A 27,296-nucleotide genomic window follows, 5' to 3' on the forward strand; every position below is an offset into this window, starting at 1 on the left:
AGTTATTATCAGTCGATCTGTCAAGCTTTCCGCAACACAAGGTGATGAGTTTTCTTTTAGAACTTGGCACTTTTTATGATTAAAGTATAATTTGGGGGGCCGGAGATTTATTCCCCTAATTCTCCCTTCTTGCGTAAGCCTCTGAGACTGCATCTGATCGTGTTCGTTGTCCTCGATCGCTTCAGTTGCATAACATTTCATAGATGTCTTAAAAAGGAGTACGTGCACTGATCAGAAAATAGGACAGCTCGGTGAACTCAGTAATTCTGCGTGAAAAATCTAAACTGAGCTGGTATCTCTTTTCGCTATATCAGTCTCAGCAATATATACACTCCCTGAACACCCCCTGAGAAACCATATTTAACATTATTCGGCACATCGTATCTGCATGTCGTTGAACTTGCAAATCAGAATCGCAGTGGATCTGGAAGAAGCTGCTCTCGGAAAAAAAAATAATAATAAAACATCGTAAAAAGGTTAAATAAAGCACATTTAACACGAGCAGAAAGAGGAATCTTTCCTCTTTCCGTTCGGCTAGCGAAGTGGGTGCAATTCTCGTTCTTCCACACGACATAGCGGAGTGCTGAAGTGAAAGAGCGCAGTGATGCTCACGCGTTTGAGTGTACCGTAGTTCAAAGCGCTTGACTGCTAAATACGGTTAACGGTTGTATTCACATCGTAGCCGAATTAATCGTTTTCAGGTAAGAGGCAGTTGCTCTTATATATATATATTTTTTTTATTTATTTATTTAACTATAATTTTTCCTTCTACGAAGCAAACAAACCGACCGTAGAATACAATTTATAAATAATATATACTGAAACAGAAAAGGCCTATGTTCTCAGAGTTCATAATGTCAATAAGTTCAGCTTTTTCTGAGAAATACAGCATACAGGTTTATTAAATTCCTTTGATAGGAAAACAGATAAAAATAAGTTATAATAAACAGTTAAAATAAATATACATGTAAAGCTTTCGGACATAGATTGCCCTTCTTCAGTCGAAAAACGTTGATACAAAATAAATAATAAAAAATGCCCGGTATGGTGGTTATGCGAGGTTAACAGGCGCTGACAACAATTTGCAGTTGGAAGTAGAGGCTTGTGGCTGCAATTGCAAAGCTTGGGTTCGCTGTGTGCGCCAACGTTCATCATTCAGGACGATGGCTGCTTCAATGATGGGATGGACATGACCTCCTTTGTTCTGGTTAAAAGAATCACAACAAGATATAATGTGTACTGATTCCAACCAAAAGCAACGCCGGTACTAATGAGAACGGTCAATAATCTTAATGTCGTGTTGAGTTTACCAGAAGTGTTCGGCGACGCCTGAGTGCTCAAATAGCACCCATCGGTATTTACATTTATTTATACACACAATTCTATATACATTCTCAAGATTTCTATACATCCATTTATATATACATGATACAAGATTTATATACAATTTATATACATTCTCACATATATATCCATTCGCGACATGTATACAGATAAAGTGTATTTGTAAGTTATTAGCGGCTTCCAGGGTTTCCCCTATATTCGCATTGCAATACCTCCGGTGGGTGCGGGATTTGTGCAAAAAAAAAAAAGCACATACAGATGATAACAACAAAACTCAATACTCCTAACGCCAAATACCAACACTTTCAGGCTCACTATACAGAGTTTCTGTACGATCACAGAGGACAAGGTGGAGATGGCCATCTGCCTAGGAGCCACCCCGATACCGTAATACACACACACATGTACACCCTTAGGATGGATATATTGAGAATGTATATAAATCTTGTATAAATTATGTATATAAATTAATTGTATATTTATCTTGGAATTGTACATGAACTTTGTGTGAGCGTGTAAATAAATGAATGAAATGAGTGCTGAAATAGGGATTATTTGTCTTCGCGCATGCGCGTAAAAGCCCACGAATTTGAGATCAGATATGGCTGGCGAACATTAACAGAATTCTCGTGTAATTTAATTTCTACGGTTTCTGCAATTAATAGTCGCGTATTAATAGGCCCGTAGGAATTAAATTAAACGAAAATTCTGTTAATGTTCGCCGGCCATATCTGATCTCAGATTCGTGGGCTTTTACGCGCATGCGCGAAGACAAATAATCTGTATTCGGTAATTTTCATTCCTGTGATCACGACATACGGTCGAAACTCGTTGTCAGCTTCAGGAAGGAAAATCGTTTTGCAATTTTTTCGTTAAATTCTTTTAATTTTCTTAATTTTTAATTGCGTTAAATTGATTTTTAATTATTTGTTACTGGAATGTAAGATTTTCGATTTTTTTCGTTTTAATTTCTGGAGAGTATCATACGGAAGTGTTCTACGTACTATATTGAGGTAAACTTCTCTTATTATTTTTACAAATATTGATATCAACGTAGAACGCATTGAGCATTACAGCTCTGGTTCATACTATCAAATAGATTTACGTAAAATTTTTGATTATTGCCTTATCTGTGGCTATATTAATCTGTCTTAAACAGTCAACGCTTCTAGAAGGGACTCTTTGACGAAATTCACCTCCAAAATCCGTTCGGTTCAATGCATAACGGGAAAGAAGTAAACTTAAAACCTACTCCTTCAAGAGCTCCCGACTTTGTATGTGTATGGAATGGTTTTTAGAGAAATCACAATCCATCTTGAAAATGTGCTCCTTCGTAGAGGAGGAGTAGGTTTTTAGTTTTCTTCTTTCGCTTTATGAATACATATGTTTATATGAAGACAAATGTTTTGTCAAAATATTTGGATGCTTTAACTGTTTAAGATAGGAGTCGATTTCCTTGCAATTATTCATGCGTATTAGTTGCGATGAATAAGGGCGTTTAGTGCTTGTCTCAAAGTGCAGATATACCTCGCTTAACGACAGCGCTATGTTCTTCGAAAATGAGTCATTAAGTGAATGGCGATTTTCCATATACCCACACGTTATTATGCTAGATTAAGTTCGTTAAAAATATAGTAAATTTTAAATATAAAAGTTGTTAAAAGAATAATACAGTAATAGTGAAAGAAGTATATTTGCCTATTTTGCATATACAGTAAAGTACTATGCAATAATAATAGCCTCGCTATATAAGTATAATAATAAGAGAAGATTAAGAACTTCGTGGGTTATTGGTTTATTTAACATGGAACCATCGCCATTAGCCTATAAACCACGAAAGGAAGGAAAATTGTAGAATATAAAAGAGAGCATTTTTATTGTTTTTAGGCGCGTTAATATATATGTAAAGCGCATATATATTAATACGCCTAAAAAAACATTGTTTGTTTTCATGTCCGTCCTTCTGCATCTAGTACTTCGACTTCCGGTAGATGGATTTTCATGAAATGCTGTCGCTACACTGCCTCTCTATGAACAGGGTTATGTTAATCTGTTCCACACTAACCAATGAAAAAAAAAAAAAATTGATACAAGAAATAACAGACAGGTAGCCGTAATGCTTTATTCCGTAATTCTGTATACAATGGAGTAGCCATTCATTGGTGTTCCATATCCTAAAATGGAAAAGAGGGGTAGAAACAGAATGAGTTGGCAGTAACTTGACAAAGTATAGGGATGAAAATGAAGAATATGTATATGCAACTATAAGTCATCTTTATTAATTTAGAAAGTTGGTTTTTTTTTTTTTTTTTATCTCGTGCGTGTAAGCGCCTTCTGTTCTTTATTGATGCATTCTGCATGATCTCAGCGAATAGATAAATCTCTGTATTGAGAGAGAAAGGGCCGTTTTGTTTTTCTCTTAGTTTTCCTACTATGTTGGTTTTTCCAACTGAGTTCATCAGATGAATGTACAAGATTTATTCCTCTTTTTTAAAAGAGGAATAAATCTGTATTTCATTCCAAATATCGCGTTATATAAAGGGGGAGTGGAATAATTAACCACCTACTTAAATTAAACTACTTAAATACGTACTTTTTTGTGAATATAAAAAAGAAGAAAACGAATCAGATCGGATCCTTAAATACTGGGTATGGGAAAGTCTTAAATAACCCATCTGATGATGAATTAATTACTTTGCATCGGTTTTTACTGACAAAAGACCATTCATGCTAAAGAGAGGCTGTGCTATGTGATATTAGTGATTTCGAAATTACTGATGACTGTTCATTAGAAAACTTTCGAGCATAAAGGGAAGTAAGGCTCCAAGAGTTGATGACATAAACCCAGTAAATTTGAGGGTGACGACTAGAGGGTGTATTGAACCAGTGAGGATAATTATCAGGGCATCATTGGACTCGGAAGATATTCCTTTGGATTGGAGAAGTGACAGCGTATCGCCAATACATAAAGGTGGTTCTAAGAGTGAAGTCAGTAACTGCAGACCGGTAATCCTGACTTCAGTGGTAAGGAAAGTCTTAGAGGAAATGATTAAAAATGCAGTCCAGGGACATCTAGAAAGAATATAAAGAGCATACAACATGTTTTTCTTATGGGAAAATCTTGTTTAACTAACCTAGTAGGCTATTTTGACATATAAAGAGCATACAACATGTTTTTTCTTATGGGAAAATCTTGTTTAACTAACCTAGTAGGCTATTTTGACAGTTACTCATGAGCTGGAGGTAGGAAACAATTTCGACATAGTCTATTTTAGCAAAGCATTTGATTCAGTCCCTCTATGAGAGGTTACTGTATAAGATAGAACACGCTGGGATTACTGGAAATATTTTAAGATGAATTGCAGGGTTGCTGAATGGCAGAAGGTTGTGATTAATGGATATTCTTCAGATTGGTGCAACGTCAGAAGTGAAGCCCCCAATGATCAGTTCTTGGACCACTGTTGTTTCTGGTTTTCATAAATGACATCGACGAAGGGATACAGGGCATGAATTTGCAGACGAGGTAAAGATTGGGAAAGTCTTTAATGATCAGCATCAAGTAGCGCACCTTCAGGATTACTTGAACAGGCTTCATGAATGATCAGGAAAGTGGCATCCCTGTTTTAATGCAGCAATATGCAATTGGGAATAGCAACTTCCAAATAAATTATACACTTGGTGCGGTTGAATTAAAAATAGTAGAAGAAGAAAGGGATTTAGGAGTTACAATACGGGCAAATATGAAGTTTTCTGAGCAGTGTAAACAGGCGCCCAGGAAGGCCCAGTGTCCTATCGATGATTTTTTAAACATTATCCTGTAGAGATGTGGAGATCGTAATTCCACTGTATAAGGCAATTACAAACCCCATATTATATACGAGTATGGACACCTCAACCAAAAAAAAAAAAAGATAATGAGCTTAATGAAAGGGGCCAAAGACGGGCAACTCGCATAGTAAGATCGGCAAAAGGGCGACCGCACGAGGAAAGACTTCGATTATGTGGGCCAAAGAGCTTGCCAACCAGGCTCCTTAGAGGTGACATGATTGAGGTTTCCAAGGCTCTGAGAGGAGCTACTAAAATGAATTAACAAGGAATTTTCATTATTATAAAGAATTTCGGAACTAAGGGCCATAAATTCAAATTACAGAGGAAGCGGATTAGAGTGTAGGAACTTTTCTTTTAGCCAGTGAATGGATATTCTTCAGATTGGTGGAACAATTTGCCACCGCAGGTAGTTGTCGCTGACTATTTGAGGAAATCAAAGGTCAACCGGATAGTTACCTAATGAGGAGTGAAGTACATAATTTATATTTCCTTAAGTATTTTTTTTTTTTTTTTTTGGCTCCTGCAGCAAATGTCTGTGGCTTCATTGGTACTATATGGCTATGCTAATACAGTGCTCTACAAAATTAACAGAACATGTAGAAAAGGTGGGGTAAATTCGTGCAGCTTGCGATGTAGCAGGAGAAATTTTGGTTTGGTAGTGTAACATAGAATAAGAATAAAATGAAGAGACAGCAAGAAACTTCGGGGGTATAAAAATTACCAAAAAAGTCACATTACAGAAGTCAATACAAGGTATTCGAAAAAATATGATCACATGATATCAGTATGGTGTATGATCCCCACCAGCGGCTAAACAGTCCTGACAGCGATGAGCCATGCTTCGATATAAGGGTGTTTATAAGACTATGTAGCAAAAAAGTCCCATTCTTCCACTAGCACAGACATTAGCTCACCAAGTGACCGAGGAGTTGGCTCTCGGAGTGCAATACGACGCCCAAGAGCGTCCCACACATGTTCGATCGGATTTAAGTCTGCTGATCGTGCTAGCCACGGCAGTCGTTGAATATCTTGTTTCAAGATATTCCTCCATCACTTGAGCTCTATGTGCAGCGGCGTTCACGTGCATGAAAACGAAATATGGGCCAACCACGCCCCTAAATAGTCGCACATAGTGTTCGAAGATCTGTTCTCGGTACCTCTGCACAGTTACGGTATCCCTATCAAAAACATGCAGAGGGGTGCTGCCGTTGATCATTACTCGGCCCGCCGCACAAGAGAACATCAGAAAAAGGGACACCGTAGGTGTCCCTTTTTCTGATGTTGAAGGGATATTGCATTCCTCGTTGTATTCAGATTAAATAATGACTAGAATCTGTTCGCAAGCTAAAACGAGACTAATGAAGAACAAAACTGTACCCCGTTTTTAGGGCTCCAAGTCACATGTTCATAGCACCAGTTTCGATTAGCTCTGCGGTAGTTTGGGGATACAAACCACTGGCTTCCTTGGGTAGACTCCACTTGAATTGAGCCTTCTTGAGCAGTGTTGGAAATGTTTTCATCTATGGCAGCAGCAGCAACCTCAAGAGAATTGATGACAAGGACATCGTAGGATTCCGTCTTGCTGTTAGAGCCGGTGGTTTGTTCTGGTTGACGTACCCCTCGAGTGACCTTGGCCGGCTCTTCTTATAATGGTTCCTGTCTACTGAACCTCTTTCCATACTGCTGAGGTGACACTGTGTGACACCTCAGCAGTATGGAAAGCCAATGTGCCACCTCCGTCTGCGACTGCCCGGCTTCAAATCGTTCAACGGGGAGCCATTTCAAAGAATCATCTAAACGATGATGACTTGCCATCCTGAGTACTGAAGATGTGGCCGTCCCATTGAGCAAGTCAAAAAACGGGAATGAAGTGATGTGGTCGTTATCCGTGTTTTTATAGGTATGAATAATTGCATAATGTGCGGCCCTGTAAGTAGTAGATCGATTTCTATTGAATACTCGGAATTAGCATGTCAGGATGCCTATTATATTAAATATTCGCGTTCTGCCACACCGTTCACGATAAAATATTCATGAAAAACATTTTTTTCTGTTAATTTTGTCGAGCAGTATACTAATACGTTCATAGGAAGCTAAAACTGCAGATACATGGAGCCAGTGTCGGATTCAGAATAGGAGCACCGGGGAACGTGCTTCCCCTGTCGTTTTTCGGAGAATATTAGCATTAGCATTAGTAGAGGCATTTGATGCAAGAAAGCAAGCTTATGCAGCATCAGCCAAAAAAAAAAAAAAAAAAAAACCACTTCCACTTCACCCCTCTGTTCGTTCAAAATACCTGTCCAGCTGAGCCTTAAACTTATTTAGGCTATCAACCTCCACCACAAGGGGTGGAAGTCTGTTCCACCAACCAACCACCCGCTGGCTAAAGACAAATTTCCGCACGTCTATCCTACATCTGTCTTTCCTCAATTTGAATTTATGCCCTCTCAGGTGATTTTTCTGAGCTAGAGGAAGAATCCCATCAGCATTGAGCATGCTCAAACCATTCAAGACTTTATACACCTCTATCAGATCACCTCGCTGGTGCCTAGTCTCCAGACACTGTAATTTGCAAAACTTAAGCCTTTCTTCGTAAGAGCACCCCTTTGTTCCATTCACTAATCTTGTTGCCCTTCTCTGTACTCGTTCCAGCAGCTCTACATCCTTCTTGAAATGAGGCCTCCAGACCTGTATACAGTACTCTAGGTGTGGCCTGACCATTGCCTTGTACAATGGAATAATCACCTCCTTATCCCTGCTGGAAAAATTCCTGTATATCATTGACAATACTCCATGAGCTACTCTTGCAGCCCGTCTGCACTGCTCAGAGAACTTCATATCTGCCTGCACAACCACCTCCAAGTCCCTTTCATTCTCTACCACTGTCAGTGTTGTACCACAGAGTTGATACGTTGCTCTGGGGTTGCTGTTTCCCATGTGTAGTACTTTACATTTGTCAATCGTTTACACCAATCGTTTAAATTCCCTTTAGCTACAAAAAATATATATATGTTTTTTTCATTGTTAATAAAGGATTTTATCTATTTTCGCATTGTGGCTCAGCTATTTTCAACCGACTACATTTGGTACCACTGATGCGATCGCCATTCTAGTTCGAGGCGTCACACAGTTTGGAAGTGCGTAATGTTTACTTCAAAGTAATTCAGTCTTTAGTGTGTGCCTTTGTCCGCTGGTCACATTATGTTTGAGTGTCATTTGTTTTGTTCAATGTTTTGTGCACACACACACACACACAAGGCACAAAATGGCGCCCCCTGTCACAAATGGTGCCACTCCTGTCATTTTTTTTTCTGGATCCGCCACTGCATGAAGCAGTATAAGTTTCGTTTGGACGGTTCTGTGTAAAGTGTAGCAGTTCCCACAACGTAGTTAAGTTTCTTTTCTTTTCTGAACTCGTCATCCTGTATCTTTCACTTCTTATGGTTTTAGCTCCGTCAAACTAACTGACAAATTTGTAAATATAGCCTTTAAATATTAGATTAGCTTTTGTGCACGTGCGGGCCATGTGGAGCAGCGTTGTGTATTTTCTTGGCTGTAGCAGGGCAGACTAAATGCAGTGTAAGAATTGACATCCCTGCCACGTGAGCTTACACGTGTTTTCGAATGAAGAAATAATAAACTGAAGGGTGTAGTGTTCCGCGTAAGCACTTAAAATGTCTGATGCAACTAAACGCTATCAATGCGCGAAACTGAGGGAAGTAAATAAACTCTGACGCGATTTAGAGGTTTCCGTGTACTTGAAGAGGATTCCATGTATACTGGAATTGACATCTGTACGGTTGTGACAGGATTGTATTTAACTACGCAATCCTTCCTTTAAGTTCAAGAAATGATCCATCTCAGTTTCTTTATAACTCCCAAAGAAAATTCTAAGAGTCCTAAATATTCACTTATAAGTTATCAAGTTCAATAAAGACAAGTCAACCTCTTACTCTAATGATGACTGATAAAAGAAGAATATCACGGGCAGTTTACTCAGGAGAAATGCACTGTTCCGTTAAGGAAGTCTCAGAAGAAGGAAAAATATTCTGTTTCATATACTACTAATTTAACTTGATCAACTGCGTTACTCTGTAGGCAAAAATGTCGCCGAACAAATGAGCACGACTTATCGTAGTAAGCATGTATCTTAAACTGATTTTATCTCACGTGATTATAACTAGAAGAAAACTTTCTTCTGAGAGGAATACGGAACCCAAGGAACATTTTTTTTTTTCCCCTTTTTTTATAGATTTGGTGACTCTGATATCTTTTTATTCTAGTTCAGCTTACATAATTTTTGTATAAATAGGATAGTTCTGTTTCAAAGCTCATGTTTCTGAATAAGTACTAGGAAAGGGAGGGAGGGATTTTAAAAACATAAAATTGCGTGAAAGAAGAGGAAATAATAGTTTGCACATTGTTAACAATGTTGTTAAAATAATATATGTCACAAGTAGAATTGGGGGGACGCACTTTCGTCTTCTTTCAAAGTGGTGAGCTTATTTTAATCTTGTTTCGATGGCAAATTGATATAAAAACATTCCGTGTGAGGGAAATGTTTATTTCGAATTACTATCGGAATAAATAAGTAGTGATTATAATTTTAATGGAAACCACCTTGTTTCTACATAGCTTGTCAGAATAAAACCTCTATACACTCGAGATAACTTGCTTCCCTCACACATACCGTGAATTTGAATTTTTTTGTAAACTTGAAAGTAATTGGGAAGGAGCTGGACACGCGCGCTTCTTTTCTCAAAATGATAAATAAGCTTATCAGACCAATCATGTCTAAAAAAGAGCAAAACTCATACTATGGCATTTAGTGTCTCTAAATAGACATTTTTGTATCCCTCCTAAAGCGCCCCACATTCCTATTTGACATATACGCTCTTCTCCAGTTTACGGTTCCACTCGTATTTCGCTATTTGACGAACAGCAAGTTGTCTGAAGGACGTGAACTGAGAAAAATAGTTGTAATTAGAAGGGAAAAAAAACCATTATTCTTATAATCGACTTTATTTTGTGTTAGTGAAATTATAGTAGTCTTATTATAATACGTGACAAAACTGACTAAAAAAATTGAATGGCAAATGCCTAAAAAACGGTACTCACCTTGTATAAATCTGCAATAAATTTATTGGTAAATGGTGGCTGAATTTAATTCTTATAAAGAAACATACAAGTATCCCATCAATGATCTCAATAATATAATATATCTCATAAAATGCCAACCAAACTGCGACACCTGTTACATCGGCAGCACTACCACCAAATTCGGTTCCTCCACAACTTCCAACACCCGCGCATACTACCACTTCAACAGTTTCAGGACAAGTCAATCCTGCACTGAGTTAACAACCCATGCTCACAACCACACCCCCCTTGTTGACTCTGCCATCACTATTATTAAACTTAGATCGAGCTACAGAATTCTTCAATATGAAGCCCTCACCATCGAATGGTACCGACACCATTCCGATCTCAATATTATTAACGCAAAACTTCCCTTCAACCTCTCACCGGCTTGGAACCTCTCGCAGCTAAAGTTCCCACGTGTCAAAAAGAGCATCACGAGAGTATAGACCAACTTTAAATACAACACGCGCTCACTTCTCTTCCATTTGCCAACTGATGACGGTTCATTTAACGAAAGTCTCTCGCAACGACTATCTCTCGAAACGACAATCTTATTTCATTCTTTCATTCGCGTCCTTCAACCTTTTTATGACAACCAAGGATTGGAGATCTGCACTTCTACTTCCTTGCGCTCATTTTAAAATTTGTTTAAAATATTTTTACCCCATTCTCTGCCTTAGTTCTTTTTAATGCTTCTTCCAAACTAAATTTAGCCACCACTTACCTATAAATTTATTGCAGATTTATACAAGGTGAGTACCGTTTTTTAGGCATTTGCCATTCAATTTCTTTAATTTGTGTTTAATGAAAAAATGTTAGATTTTTATGCGACTTCGGGAGGGATTCAAGCAAAAACCGGTCTTTGACCACTGGAGTTTTACCGACATGTAATAAGCATCCTGCACATGGCATTGCTTCTGCTTTTATGAAGAAAAGTACAGTATTTTGATTATGACTGAATGTGCAGTTAGCAACAGGTCTCACTGCCTTTAATACCGCCCTGGTTGCCTGTGATTGCTTGGTGCAGCGTAACCATTTCATCACTATATCTGGAATAAACCACGATCGTAAAAATGGCGTAATACAATTTTCATGTAATACAATTCTTTATTGCCTGTGAAAATGAACCTCATTATTTTTCAACCTAGTTTTCTTCACTTGCAATTCAGCCTTCCATCGCGAAACTGCTTAGGTCTAAATAATGTTAGAGGGTAATTTTTGGTTGTTCGCCGAGCCGTTCTTGGATCTCGTCATTGGAGTGCTACTGCTCCTCACAATCAAGAAGAAAATCCCTTACTCGAGAGCTGTCCCATGGTGGTGCAACCAACTGGAACATCTCCGCCATCAGGTTCATGCAGCACGGTAAACATTCCAACGTGCGCGTCCTACCGGGCCTCCACATGAAGTTGATGCCCTGCGCAATAACTACCGTAGGCTAAGAAATGATCACACTAACTTAATTAGAGCCAAGAAGAAACAGTCACGGGAGCACCTGGTCTCCACGACTGGAAACACACCCCCTGAAGAGTTGTGTATCGCATTGTTACGAACAACTTCCCCAGAGGTGAGGTCATCTCCTCTACACTTACCCCGCAGGGCACCACAACTCTCACATGGGAAGAGTGAGTAAACAACATCTTGGACACCCTGTTCCCGCTAAACACAGATCCTCAATCCAGCCAGCAACAAGAAATCTGTGCTGAAAACGCGTCCTATAACACCAATTCTGTAGAAGAGCCTTTCAACTTAGATGAATTAAAACTTGTCATTGGCAAAACAAAAAAGGCTAGGGTTAGACTTCATTGAAGCAGAAGTAATTAAGAACCTCGCAGAAACGCAATCAAATCTCTTCCTCAGCCTGTACAACCATTGCCTGGAAGTTGGACTTTTCCGGGATGACTGGAAAGAGGCCAATCTACGCCCATCTTGAAGAACCCAAGTAAGCCACCAGAGCAACCAAGGTCATACAGACCCATAGCACTCCTTTCCGTTTTAAGTAAAATATTTGAATGTCTTCACCTATCCAGATTGGAAAAACACTGTAACAGTACAAATCTCCAGTCCGCAACCCAGTTCGACTTTCGGGCAGGCCGTTCGGCAGACGATGCCCTTAGACAGCTCATGGACTCTGTCAAAAATTAAGCCACCAAATCATTATCATCATCATCAGCCATTTTCAATCCACTGCAGGATGAAGGCCTCTACAGCAACCTTCCAGTTCTTCTGTTTTGAGCACTGGCCATCCATTTACTACCCACAAACCTATGAATTTCATCTATCCATCTCCGCCTTTGTCTTCCAGGTTTTCTTCTAGCTCCTCTTAGGTACCATTCTGTTATTTTCTTAGTCCATCTGTCATCATGTCTTCGAGCTATGTGTCCTGCCCAAGATCATTTTAATTCTTTAGTTTTGATAAGAATGTCCTTTACTTGAGTTTGTTGCCTAATCCGTGTGTTTCTCTTCTTATCTAACAGTCTGATTCCCAATATAATTCGTTCCATTCTTCGCTGTGTAGTTCTCAGCTTCTCTTCCATTCTTTTGGTGAGTGCCCAAGTTTCACTTCCATAAGTCATGGTGGGGAGTATACATTGGTTCATTATTTTACATTTCAGACAAACTGGGATATTGCTCTTCAGTATGTGACTATATTTCCTGAATGCTATCCATCCAAAATTTATTCTTCTCTTGACTTCCAGCCATTTATCATTATTACAGCTAATAACTTGTCCCAGATAAGTATATGACTCCACCTTTTCAATTACTGCTCCTTCAATCATTATTTCCCTTTATTGGGGCATACTTGTTCATCATTACTTTTGTTTTAGCCATATTCATCTTCAGTCCGAAATCCTTACTAACTGTGCATAGCTGATTAAGATTTTCCTCTAATTCTTTGGGATCGTGGCTTATGATCGTGGCTTATTTGCAGATGACACACAATGTCATCTGCAAATCGTAAATGGTTTAGGTATTCTCCGTTCACATTGACACCTTTCTGCGACCAGTCTAATCTTCTTAAAGCTTCCTCAAGGGCAGCAGTAAACAGCTTCGGAGATATTGTCTCCTTGTCGAACTCCTTTCTCGATTTTAAATTTCCTACTGTCTTTGTCTAGTCTAATAAAGGAGGTAGCATTCTCATATATTTTCTTCAAAATCATAATATGTGGGGTATCTATGCCTTGTCTTTCCAGTGCCCGAAACATTGCCTTATACTGTATGGAGTCAAATGCCTTTTCATAATCCACAAATGCCAGGCATAATGGTGTTTTATATTCATTTGCTTTCTCCATTAGCTGTGATATTACGTGAAGGTGATCCATAGTTGAGAATCCTGTCCTAAAGCCAGCTTGCTCTTTCGGTTGATTCTCATCAAGTATTCTTTCTAATCTGTTAGTAATGACCCTTGTGAACAACTTGTAGATGTGGGATAACAAGCTAATTGGTCTATAATTTCCAATTTCTGATTTATCTCCTTTCTTATGCAGCAAAACTATGACTGCATTATTCCACTGCTTAGGTGTCACACCTTTTCTAATGCCCTTTGTGAAGAGCCTTGCCAGTTTTTGTGTTGTCTCTTCCTCCCAATTTTAACAACTCTACAGTAACTTCATCTTCCCCCGGGGCTTTCTGATTCTTCATTTTCTTCAATGCATGTTCTACTTCATCAGGAAGAATATCGGGTATGTCGTATGTGCTGCTACTTTGCAGTCCATCTTCCCCACTGCTGGCATGATTCCCTCGCTCCTTGTATAATTCTCTATAGTAGTCTTCTGCTATTTGAATTATGCCTTCTCTGCTATTTATAAGTACACCGTCGCTACTCTTCAGTTTCAGTATCATTTGTCTTTCTGTATTACTGCTCAAGGCTGTTGATTTAAATCCTTTGTTTTCCCGTAATGCTTGTTCTACTTTTCTTGTGTTAAATCTTCTTATGTCCTCTCTGAGTCTCTTTCTAATGGCGTTGCATAACTCAGTATACTCAATTTTCTCCCTGTCAGTGTTTTTCTTGCTCTTCATTTCTCTTCGGTTCATCATGACAAGTGTTTCTTGACTAATTTTTTCTTCTTTGGATTTCTGTTTCCCTATAGGTTTCTTGGACTTTATCATTTTCAGAAAGTTGTAATATTCCTCGTCGATATCTTGGTCCTGAGCAGTCTGCAGAAGCTCAAACCTGTTCTTAAGTTCCAGTACAGTACAGTACATACTGCTTTTTCTCCTCTTCTGTTATCTCAAAGACCTTTGTATTATTTACTCGAGTCAGTTTTTCCCTTTCCTACATCTATATCAAGTGTATATCTTACCATTCTGTGATCACTTTCAACATTTACCTTATTCAGGACGGTAACATCATTCACAATATATCTTCTGTTAGTGAGGATGAAGTCGACTTCATTAGTTGTTAATCCATTTGGACTCTTCCATGTCCACTTTCTGTTCACCCTTTTCTTGAAAAAAAGTGTTCATTACTGATAATCCTTGAGATTCTGCAAATTCCGCAAGTCTTTCGCCTCTTTCATTTCTTTCACCAATTCCAAAATTTCCTATAGTTCCCCTCTCTGCTTTGTTTTGTCTTTTTCCAACCTTAGAATTGAAGTCCCCCATAATAATAGTGTAGTGGGTTTTCTGCTCATTTAGAAGACTCTCAGTTTCGGTGTACATTTCTTCAACCTCTTCATTATCATGGTTCGATGTTGGTGCATAAATCATTATAACCTTTAGCTTGTTCCTCTTAGAAATCTTGAGTATTAGTCTTGACACCCTTGGTGATGTACTTTTGAATTCCAAAATGTTGTTTTTTAAATCTTTATGGACCAGAAACCCAACTCCACCTTCACTCCTTTCACTGTTTCCATTGGTGTACAGCAGATTTCCACTTGATAAACTTATGAGTGATTCATTTCTTCTTCTTGTTTCAGCCAAACCGATGATATTTCAATTCACATTTTCTAATTCCTTTTCCACCTCTAATATCCTGTCTTCACCGATGAGTGATCTAACGTTGTAACAGGCCAAGTTCAGTTTCCATGCATGGTAGCCTGGTCGTACCCAGAGATTCTTAGCACCATCTGATCCTCTCGCTGCCGTAAGAGGGGGAGTGAAAGCTGCTGGGGACTGAGGGCCAATACTTCTTTGTAATTGTGGATTTCGCTGTAGCCTTTGACTTGCTCTGATGGCCAAGTATACTACGAAGACTCAGAAGCTAGCGTTCCAGCAAATCTTTACAGCTGCATACAGGAATATCTTCACAACAGAAGTGTTACTGTCAGAAATGCTTATCTACAAATCTCCAGAAATGTCTACAGAGGCTGCCTCCAGGGCTCTGTCCTTGGCCCCATTCCTATGAAATGTGGTCACGGATGAGTTTCTTAAGTTCCAGTACAGTACATACTGCTTTTTCTCCTCTTCTGTTATCTCAAAGACCTTTTGTATTATTTACATTTTCTAATTCCTTTTCCACCTCTAATATCCTGTCTTCACCGATGAGTGATCTAACGTTGTAACAGGCCAAGTTCAGTTTCCATGCCTGCTGCACGGTAAGCAACCCAGCGCTCCAAGTCTTGGCGGGGAATTCTCCCTCTGGACCTGCAGGTAATTCGCAAAGGTGTGCACTACCGGCTCGGAAAGGGGCTCCCAACCTCCATCCTGGATTTCACTACTAACCAAACAAACGCCATCATAGGAAAAAAAAAAAAAAAAGCTCCTTGCATTCCATTTTCTTACACCTGGCCAGACAGATGGAATACCACCCCTAAAAGGCTCTTTCATTACAAAATGCTCACCTCAAATAGCCCAGATCTACCCTAAAGCTCCAGTATGGTATAAGCCAAGTTTATACACCATTTTCCTTATTACAGGCCATGGATCCATAAATCACAAACTTGCTTCTTGAACATCTTGAATGACCCTCGCTGTCTTTGCGGTGAAAACGAAGACTGGGATCACCTAGTCTGTTTTCCCGTTCTTCGAGGACCTGCGAACATTGCTTAAAACAAAAATACATGCCTTGCCTCGAGGAAATTAATATCTGATCAATGAGGAAGACCAATACAATGCTTTCTCTGCCTTTCCCATGATCTGTTCACCAGAATAAGATCACTAGTAGTACAGCGTCCTGCACACTGATCGACACCCTTTTCTCAGATATTAGCATTAGTAGAGGTATTTGATGCAAGAAAGCAAGCTTATGCAGAATCAGCCAAAAAAAAAAAATTAAGTAAAATAAATAAATAAAAAATAACCACTTCCACTTCACCCCTCTGTTCGTTCGAAATACCTGTCCAGCTGAGCCTTAAACTTATTTAGCCTATCAACTTCCACGACAATGCATGGAAGTCTGTTCCACCTACCAACCACCAGCTGGCTAAAGGCAAATTTCCGCACATCTATCCTACATATGTCTTCCCTCAATGTGAACTTATGCCCTCTCAGGTGATTATTCTGAGCAAGAGGAAGAATCCCATCAGCATTGAGCATGCTCAAACCATTCAAGGCTTTGTACACCTCTATCAGATCACCTCGCTGGTGCCTAGTCTCCAGACACTGTAATTCGCAAAACTTAAGCCTTTCTTCGTAAGAACACCCCTTTGTTCCATTCACTAATCTTATTGCTCTTCTCTGTACTCTACATGTGTTCCAGCAGCTCTACATCCTTCTTGAAATGAGGCCTCCAGGCCTGTATACAGTACTCTAGGTGTGGCCTGACCATTGCCTTATACAAGGGAATAATCACCTCCTTATCCCTGCTAGTAAAATTCCGATATATCATTGACAATACACCATGAGCTACACTTGCAGCCCGTCTGCACTGCTCAGAGAACTTCATATCTGCCTGCACAACCACCCCCAGGTACCTTTCATTCTCTGCTACTGTCAGTGTAGTACCACAGAGTTGATACGTTGCTCTGGGGTTGCTGTTTCCCATATGTAGTACTTTACATTTGTCGATGTTAAACTTCATTTGCCACCTCTCAGCCCATCTGCTCAACCTTTCCAGATCCTGTTACAGCAGCATAGTGTCAGTAGTGTCCTTGACACCCCTGCCAACCTTCGTATCGTCTGCAAACTTGGACATTAAGCTTGATATACCATCATCAATATCATTTATAAATACAGAGAACAATAAAGGACCCAATACTGAACCCTAAGGGATTCCACTAATAACATTAGTCCACGATGAGGAGTGTCCATTGATTACCACTCTCTGTCTTCTCCCCCTCAACCACCACTTTATCCATAGCAGCAATTTGCCTCCAATGCCACACTGCTCCCATTTGTGCAGCAGTCTTCCATGTGCAACAGTATCAAAAGCCTTTCTAAGATACAAGTATATAATATCAAAGTTATTCCCTGCATCCAGTTCTTTTGTGACTGCATCATAGTATCCAGTCAAATTGGTCAGGCAAGACGTCCCCTTAACAAAACCATGCTGTGTCCGAGCTATAACTGAAGTCTTGTCTAGATGATCCTGCAGTGCTTCTTTAACCAGTGCCTCCATTAATTTTCCGGGAACAGAAGTTAAACTCACAGGTCTATAATTACTTGTGTCAGCCTTTGATCCTCCCTTGTGAATTGGGGTCACATTTGCACATCTCCAGTCCATGGGTACCTCCCCTGAGTCCAAGGAAGCTCTCATAATTATGGCTAAGGGTTTGTTTACTTCCTTTGCTGCCTCCTTTAATATAACTGGATAGATCCCATCCACCCCGGGTGTCTTTCTTGTGTTTATCTTCAACAGTTTCTCCTCCACTTTACTCCCAGTTATTTCAAGATTCTGTAGCTTACTGCTAGAGTTGAATACACCTCTGGCATTCCCCTTGCTGAATAACTCCTCATGTGTGAATGTCGATGCAAAATATTCATTTAGTTTGTTAGCTACCTGGGCAGGGTCATCAACAGTTGACCCATCGACATCAAGTGGACCAATCTGATTCATCCCCTTCCTTCTAGAGTTTACATAAGTAAAGAACTCTTTGCTGTTTTTCTTCGCATTCCTTGCCAAGGATCTCTCGTAATCTGCCTAACCTCCTTTGTAACTTGGTTACAGGTTAACTTATATCTATCATAGGCTTCTGTGTCACGTGTTAATTTGTATGTATCCCATGCATTTTTCTTCTCTGCCATATGCCTCATTGGGTCATCTGACATCCATTTAGGCCTAAACCTTGAACAATATTTCTTAGTTGGTGTGTAAAGCCTAGTAGCTTCCAAGATAAGTTCTTTGAATGCTTCCCATTTTGAATATGCTGTTGGTAACATCATCAGTTAGTCCCACTGTATAGAATTTAAATACTGTCTCAGTCCATCGTAGTCGCCTTTACGAAAGCAATACCCCTTCCCTTTACCCCTAATCGTAGTTACCTCTTTGAGTAACTCCCACTTCAGAACACTGTGATCGCTGCCACTTAGTGGATCATTTATCTGCAGATTCTTAATGCATGAAGAATCACTGCTGATAATCAAATCAAGAGTATTACTCCCTCTAGTTGCCTCCCGAACATGCTGATGTAGAAAACAATCATCCAATAAATTCACAAAGCCTTGCTCATGTGTGAGTGACCAGCCCCCAAATTCCAGTCAATATCTGGGAAATTAAAATCTCCCATTATAAGACTCTCTGATTTACTGGCCCACTCTATTTCCCTGTACAGTTTCTTATTATACTCATCAGAGTCATTAGGCCTATAGCACACTCCTACTCTCAATTTTGATCTCCCAATGCTTATGTCACACCAAACTGACTCGACACTGCACTGTCCAGTGATGTCGACTGGCTTCACTTCCTTGGATTTTATGTGTTTCTTAACTAATAGCATAACCCCTCCTCCCTTCCTATCCTGTCTATCCTTTCTGTACACATTGTACTCCCCAAATTGCAGTTCTGCATTCCTTATGTCTGTGTGACACCACGTCTCTGAAATCCCAACAATATCTGCCTTTGATGTTTTGAGCAATACCTCGAATTCATCTAATTTATTTACCAAACTCCTAGGATTGGTGTACACGCAAGTATACATGCACCTGCTCTTCCTCTTAGCCACCCTAACACAACCCATGTGTTTACTTGTACCTCCATGATTCCCAGCAGTCTTTGTAATATCCTGCATCTTATTTTCCAGGCTGCTACTCATTCCAATAGAAGCAGTGCAAGAATCACTTTCTCCTCTGCCAGTGGCTACTGTTAATCTATTAGTCCTTGTATTCCCCCCCCCCAATCTAGTAGTTTTCCGACCCACCTAAATCGATAAATCCCTCGGGTTTCATCACCCATCCACCGAAGAAGGGCCAAATAGCCCTGAAATGGTGCTGTCTGGGTGGTGGTATCCATCTGAGAATAAATAACATTAATCTTCTCCTCAGATGAAGCGTTACTTATTCGAAGTAGTGCAATATTGGCAGAGGAGTAGGAGACCGGCGGAATTACTTAGCAAGTACAGGTCACTGTTGAAAAAAAGCCGTGAATTAGGGTTGAATTTGAAAGTGTCTGCAATTCTGCCCAGACACGATAGGAGGGAGTATATGATGAGAGCGTTGTCGATCAATTCGGCCCTGGAGGGATTGTGCAAGGCTCAAGGGGTAGAATTTTTTTTCAGCCTGGACTGTACTTGTTAACAGGAGAGATTGCTTCTACAGGGATGGGATACACTTAAATAGAAAGGGTGCAAGAATTTTTGCTGATGCTGTCGAGGCAGTGTTAGGTGGGTCGGAAAACTGCTAGTTGGGGGGGATACAAGGACTAATAGATTAACAGTAGCTACTGGCAGAGGTGGAAGTGATTCTTGCACTGCTTCTATTGAAATGAGCAGAAGCCTGAAAAACAAGATGCAGGATATTTCAGAGACTGCTGGGAGTCATTGCGGTACAAGTAAACACATGGGTTGTGTTAGGGTAGCTAAGAATAGAAACAGGTGCAGGTATACTTGCGTGTACACCAATGCTAGGAGTTTGGTAAATAAATTTGATGAATTTGAGGTATTGCTCAAAACATCAAAGGCAGATATTGTTGGGATATCAGAGACGTGGTGTCACACAGATATAAGTAATGCGGAACTGGAATTTGGGGAATACAATGTGTATAGAAAGGATAGACAGGACAGGAGGGGAGGAGGGGTTATACTATTAATTAAGAAACACATAAAGTCCAAGGAAGTGAAGCCAGTCGACATCGATGGACAGGGCAGTGTCGAGTCAGTTTGGTGTGACATAAGCATAGGGAAATCAAAATTGAGAGTAGGAGTGTGCTATAGGCCTAATGACTCTGATGAGTATAATAAGAAATTGTACAGGGAAATAGAATGGGCCGGTAAATCAGAGAGTCTTATAATGGGGGATTTTAATTTCCCAGATATTGACTGGAATTTGTGGGTTGGTCACTCACACACTAGCAAGGCTTTTGTGAATTTATTGGATGATTGTTTTCTACATCAGCATGTTCGTGAGGCAACAAGAGGGAGCAATACTCTTGATCTGATTATCAGTAGTGATTCTTCATGCATTAAGAATCTGCAGATAAATGAACCACTAGGTGGCAGTGATCACAGTGTGTTGAGGTGGGATTTACTCAAGGAGGTAAGTACCATCAGAGGTAAAGGGAAGGGTTTTTGTTTTCGTAAAGGCGACTATGATGGTCTGAGACAGTATTTAAATTCTATACAGTGGGACCAACTAATGATGTTACCAACAGCAAACTCAAAATGGGAAGCATTCAAGGAACTAATCTTGGAGGCTACCAGGCTTTACATACCAACTAAGAAATATTGTTCAAGGTTTAGGCCTAAATGGTTGTCAGATGAACTAATGAGACATGTGGCAGAGAAGAAAAATGCATGGGATACATACAAATTAATGGGTGACATGGAAGCCTATGGTAGATATAAGTTGGTCTGTAACCAAGTCACAAAGGAGATTAGGCAGGCAAAGGCAGACTACGAAAAATCCTTGGCAAAGGATGCAAAGAAAAACCGAAAAGAGTTCTTTACATATTTAAACTCGAGAAGGAAAGGGATGAATCAGATTGGTCCACTGGATATTGATGGTTCAACAGTTGAGGATCCTGCTCAGGTGGCTAACAATCTAAACGAGTATTTTGCATCTACATTCACGCATGAGGAGTTATTCAGACAGAGAATGATGTAGGTAAAGTAAACATTGGCAGTGAGCTGGATGATTTTTTAATAACTGAGAGGAAAGTGGAGGAGAGATTGTTGAGGATAAACATAAGAAAGGCACCTGGGGTGGATGGGATCTATCCAGTTATATTAAAGGAGGCAGCAAAGGAAGTAAGCAAACCCCTAGCCATAATTATGAGAGCTTCTTTGGACTCAGGGGAGGTACCCATAGACTGGAGATGTGCAAATGTAACCCCAATTCACAAAGGATGACACAAGTAATTATAGACCTGTTAGTTTAACTTCTGTTCCAGGTAAATTAATGGAGGCACTGGTTAAAGAAGCACTGCAGGATCATCTAGACAAGAATTCAGTTATAGCTCAGACGCAGCAAGGTTTTGTTAAGGGCAGGTCTTGCCTGACTAATTTGATTGGATACTATGATGTAGTCACAAAAGAACTGGATGCAGGGAATAACTTTGATATTATATATTTGGATCTTAGAAAGGCTTTTGATACTGCAGCGCATGGAAGACTGCTGCACAAATTGGAGCAGTGTGGTATTGGAGGCAAATTGCTGCTATGGATAAAGGGATGGTTGAGTGGCAGAAGACAGAGAGTGGTAATCAATGGACACTACTCAACGTGGACTAATGTTATTAGTGGAGTTCCTCAGGGTTCAGTGTTGGGTCCGTTGTTGTTTTCGGTGTTTATGAATGATATTGATGATGGGATATCAAGTTTAATGTCCAAGTTTGCAGATGATACAAAGGTTGGCAGGGTTGTTAAGGACCCTACTGACGCTATGCTGCTGCAACAGGATCTGGAAAGGTTGAACAAATGGGCTGAGAGGTGGCAAATGAAGTTTAACATTGACAAATGTAAAGTACTACATATGGGAAACAGTAACCCCAGAGCAACGTATCAACTCTGCGGTACTACACTGACAGTGGTGGAGAATGAAAAGGACCTGGGGTTAATTGTGCAGGCAGATATGAAGTTCTCTGAGCAGTGCAGACGAGCTGCAAGAGTAGCTCATGGTGTCTTGTCAATGATATACAGGAATTTTTCTAGCAGGGATAAGGAGGTGATTATTCCCTTGTATAAGGCAATGGTTAGGCCACATCTTGAGTACTGTATACAGGTCTGGAGGCCTCATTTCAAGAAGGATGTAGAGCTGCTGGAACGGGTACAGAGAAGGGCAACAAGATTAGTGAATGGAAAAAAGGGTTGCTCTTACGAAGAAAGGCTTAAGTTTTGCAAATTACAGAGTCTGGAGACTAGGCACCGGCGAGGTGATCTGATAGAGGTGTATAAGGCTTTGAATGGTTTGAGCATGCTCAATGCCAATGGGATTCTTCATCTTGCTCAGAATAATCACCTCAGAGGGCATAAATTCAAATTGAGGAAGGACGGATGTCGGATAGATGTGCGGAAATTTGCCTTTGGCCAGCGGGTGGTTAGTTGGTGGAAGCCACTTCCATCACTTGTTGTTGAAGTTGATAGCCTAAACAAATTTAAAGTTCAACTGGACAGGTATTTCGAACGAACGGAGGGGTGAAATGGGAGTGGTTTTTTTTTTTTTTTTTTGGCTGATGCTGAATAAGCTTGCTTTCTTGCATCATATGCCTCTGCTAATGCTAATACTAATATCATGGCAACTCGTTGTGAAGATATTCACAATATGACATATACAGTAACTTAAAACGATGCCGCTTCGCTAATATTCTGTTCATTCAGATTTGGCTATGTATTATTGATGCTTTCGCACTATACTTATACATAGTCTACAGAAGATCAAGTCTAATGTCAACAAATATCTTCTTTTGTCTTCTCAACCTCAAATCCAAGCACGGTACCAAGTACCATAGGTTTTTAATACCTCTCGTGTTTGTGGTTTTCATAAAAAAAAAAAAAAAAAAGAGAGACCAAATTCGACAAACTGAAGACACTACTATTAGCATTAGTAGAGGCATATGATGCAAGAAAGCAAGCTCATGCAGCATCAGCCAAAAAAAAAAAAAAAAAAACCCTTATTTCACCCATCCCCTCGCTCGAAATGTTTGTCAAGTTCTGCCTTGAATCTACTTAAGCTATCAACTTCTACAACGACAGATGGAAGTTTGTTCCAGCAATAAACCACCCGCTGGCTAAAGGCAAACTTCCTCACAACTATCCTACGACCGTCTTTCCTCAATTTGAATTTATGCCCTCTCAGGCAATTATTCTGAGCAAGAGGAAGAATCCCATCAGCATTGAGCATGCTCAAACCATTCAAGGCTTTATACACCTCGATCAGATCACCTCACAGGTGTCTAGTCTCCAGACACTGTAATTTGAAAACTTAAGCCTTTCTTTGTAAGAGCAACCCGTTGTTCTGTTCACTAATCTCGTTTCCCTTCTCTGTACTCGTTCCAACAGCTCTACATCCTTCTTGAAATGAGACCTGCAGACCGGAATACAGTATTCACGGTGTGGCCTGACCATTGCCTTATACAAGGGGATAATCACCTCCTTATCCCTGCTAGAAAAGTTCCTGTATATATCATTGACAAGACACCGTGAGCTATTCTTGCAGACCGTCTGCACTGCTCAGAAAACTTCATATCTGCTTGCAAAATTACCCCCAGGTACTTTTCATTCTCTACTACTGTCAGTGCAGTACCACAGAGTTGATACGTTACTCTAGTGTTACTGCTTCCCATATGTAGTACTTTAAATTTGTCAATGTTAAACTTCATTTGCCACCTCTCAGCCCATCTGCTCAACTTTTCTAGATCCTGTTGCAGCAGCAGCGTACTGTCATTAGTGTACTTAACAACCCTGCCATCCTTCGTATCGTCTACAAACTTGGACATTAAGCTTGATATACCATCATCAATATCATTTATAAATACAGAAAATAACAATGGACCCAACACTGAATCCTGAGGGACTCCACTAATAACATTAATCCACGATGAGCAGTGTCCATTGATTACCACTCTCTGTCTTCATCCCACTCAACCATCCCTTTATCCATAGCAGCAATTTGCCTGCAGTGCCACACTACTTTTTACTTAAAGTACTATCCACTGTTGGATAGTATTTTAACGTGAATTCCGAAGAAAACAATTGTGTGCGTATATGGAAGAGAGATCCTATACTTTATTAATTCTCAGACCATGGCCGCCTTCCGGAATTGAGGAACCCGTGCAAAATATGGGAGGATGCCCCTTTAAAACTTCGAAAAAGTGCCCTAATAGCAGTAGCTGCAACTAATTGTTTATTTCAACTCATTTTTTTTATATATCTAATTTGTTTTTATACCTTTTTTTATTTTTTTTTTATTTTACCATTTTTATTCAGATCGTCTTTCCTTGCTTTTGTAAGCTTGCACGATCCCCGAAGTCAGCCATGTCTCAAATAATTCAGAAATCAAATCCTTTCTTTTCTTTTCATTTCTCTGAATCGATATTATTTATGTGCTGGTGAGTGTAATTTTTGTGTTTTCCTTCGTAAAATTAATTTCGCATTTCTTTCAGAGTGTCTCGGTATCAGTATCTGTACTGACATTAACCTTCATATCAGTGGACCGTTGGTATGCCATCTGTCATCCACTACGTTTTAAAAGCACGGCAGCCCGAGCAAAAACGTCTATTTTGATTATATGGATCCTTTCTCTGCTTCTAGTAGTTCCCGAAGTTGTTGTACTAGACACACGTCAACGTCTTCCTCTGAACACCCTTTATCTTACAGACTGTACATATACCTGGAATAACGAGGATACTCGGATCTATCAACTCTTCATCGTGCTCATGTTGTATGTTGCTCCTTTTGCACTTATGAGTGTTGCTTATTATCAGATAGCCCTGGTGCTGTGGAACAAGAATATACCAGGAACCGGAGAGGCTAACCACTATTCTCTTAAGACACGTGAGTATTTTTAAATAAATAAATACATTTGTGTGTGAATATGTAGACGTGGATACTTTGGTTGCAGATACTGTGTTTTAAATCAGTTATAATTTCACATTTTCAATATGACAGACAGCTAGCAGTAAGTCATTAGACTTACTCGAAATCATGCAGGAAGAAGGATTTCCCCCCCCCCAACCAACATATAAACAACCACCAGTGCAACATGGAGCTTTATGGACATGAGAAGCAAAGAAAATGGGCACAAATCAAGTACATAGCAGACCAGGGTCATCATCAGAGAGGAACATCTCCACGCTATGTGAAAAAAGCCCCTGTTCGAATCCCATCTCGACGGGATTCGAACGGGAAGAACTTCCTTTAGAGCATTTTTCACGCTGTGGCCGAGCTGTTGTCAGTATTGGCAAAATGATGCAAGGCGGCAACCATACATATACATCACCCTAAAAAGAAAAAAAAAAATCAATCAACGAATTAAATTTCCTATCTCTTCTAAAATTTGCATAATCCTCTTTTAAATTTATTCAAAATTCTTACCTCCTTAACAGTAAGTGGAACTTCTTCCGACTCATTGCTTGAAAAATTTCTGAACATATATTCTGCAATGATCTGTTTTCAATTTATATGCATGCCCTTTTGTGCATGTCATCTAATAAAGTAAGGATGCTATCAGTCTTTAGTTTTAAACAGTTAAATTTAGATCTCCATGCAGATGCCTAGTTTCCAAAAATTCATTAACTTCCTTGGTAAGAATAGACTCCTAACCAATCTTGTTACACTTTACAACAGATCAGCATCCCTCCTAAAATGAGGATTACAGACCACTGTGCAGTATTCAAGATTTCATCTAACTTGTTAGTGCATATTGCACTAACAAGTTACATAAAGTAGCTTGTTAGTGCATATTGCTTTATGCACTAACAAGCTACTTTAGTAAGTACACGTCCTCTTTTCATAAAATAGAGCGCTCGTTTACTAACAGCGTCGCGTATTCGTACCATACGATATTAAGCAGAAGGGCTAGTACATAGGGATGCAGTATGTGTGTTCAATTCATAGCGAAATTGGACAAGACAAAAGGTTTAAATGACTTTCAACTTGGTATGGTAGCTGGCGCCAGACGCATTACTATGAAAAACTCGGAAACTGCAACCCTGCTGGAATTTTCATATACGATTTTGCCTTAGGCGTATTGAGATTGTTCCAATAACCACAGTCCAACCACCGGGTGGTAAAGGCCTAGGTTCAAATCCCGTCAATGACTCGAGGAACTTTTATGGACGTTTTCTATTCCGTGGAAAAGTAGCAAGGTTTTTCGTCCAAAAAAAAAAAAAAACCCACAGGAAAACCCACCAGATAACGCGCAATTTATGGACATAATGCACATAAGAGGATAAAACTGTTCTCTGATAATCCCAAATAACATCCCAGTACAACAACGGCAATCAGAGAGGCATTACAGAATACACAACTCATCACACCTCGTCACGAATAGGTTATCGCAGATGATCGAACCCCTCGCGGTAGCACAATTGGTAGAATCGCCGTCCTCCTCTCACTGGATGAAAAAGATCCGAGTTCTAATCCCGCCGATGGCATGAGAAGTTTTTAATGGGCATTTTACACAACGTGACTAAGTTAGTCGGCGGCAGGAGAGGATAGCTTGGTTTTTTCTCCCGTTAACTCTGGTTTTTCGTCCAGCAAACATGCAATTAACCGCAGAACAGAAACAATTTACAGACATAAAATGTACGGCGCAATATGGCCCAAATCGCTGATACACCTAAAACCCAACAACGGCCGTATCAGGTTACACTCCTTAAGAGAGAGAGGAAAAAAAAAAAAAGCAGTGGAGCAACATTTGGATGCTACAAGTTATTGTGTGTGTTAGGTGGAAATTATTTCTGACCAGATCCGACCTTCCATGACTGTAGTGTATCCATCCGCAAATAGGTTCTG

At 39.8% G+C, this 27,296-nt stretch overlaps 1 protein-coding gene across 1 annotated transcript in view; it reads left to right on the plus strand.

Annotated features, from left to right (window-relative positions):
- The window catches only part of LOC150081008 (orexin receptor type 2-like), a 214,215-nt gene that overhangs the window by 145,578 nt on the left and 41,341 nt on the right, over window positions 1-27,296 (plus strand). The window contains exon 3 of the mRNA XM_090380887.1: window positions 24,944-25,334. Within this exon, the coding sequence (XP_090237013.1) occupies window positions 24,944-25,334 (391 nt within the window). The remainder of the gene's footprint in view (window positions 1-24,943; window positions 25,335-27,296) is intronic.

The sequence above is a fragment of the Mastigoproctus giganteus genome, chromosome 9 (genome assembly GCF_048544385.1).
Source record: "Mastigoproctus giganteus isolate SK-2022 chromosome 9, ASM4854438v1, whole genome shotgun sequence".
Classification (NCBI taxonomy): domain Eukaryota; kingdom Metazoa; phylum Arthropoda; class Arachnida; order Uropygi; family Thelyphonidae; genus Mastigoproctus; species Mastigoproctus giganteus.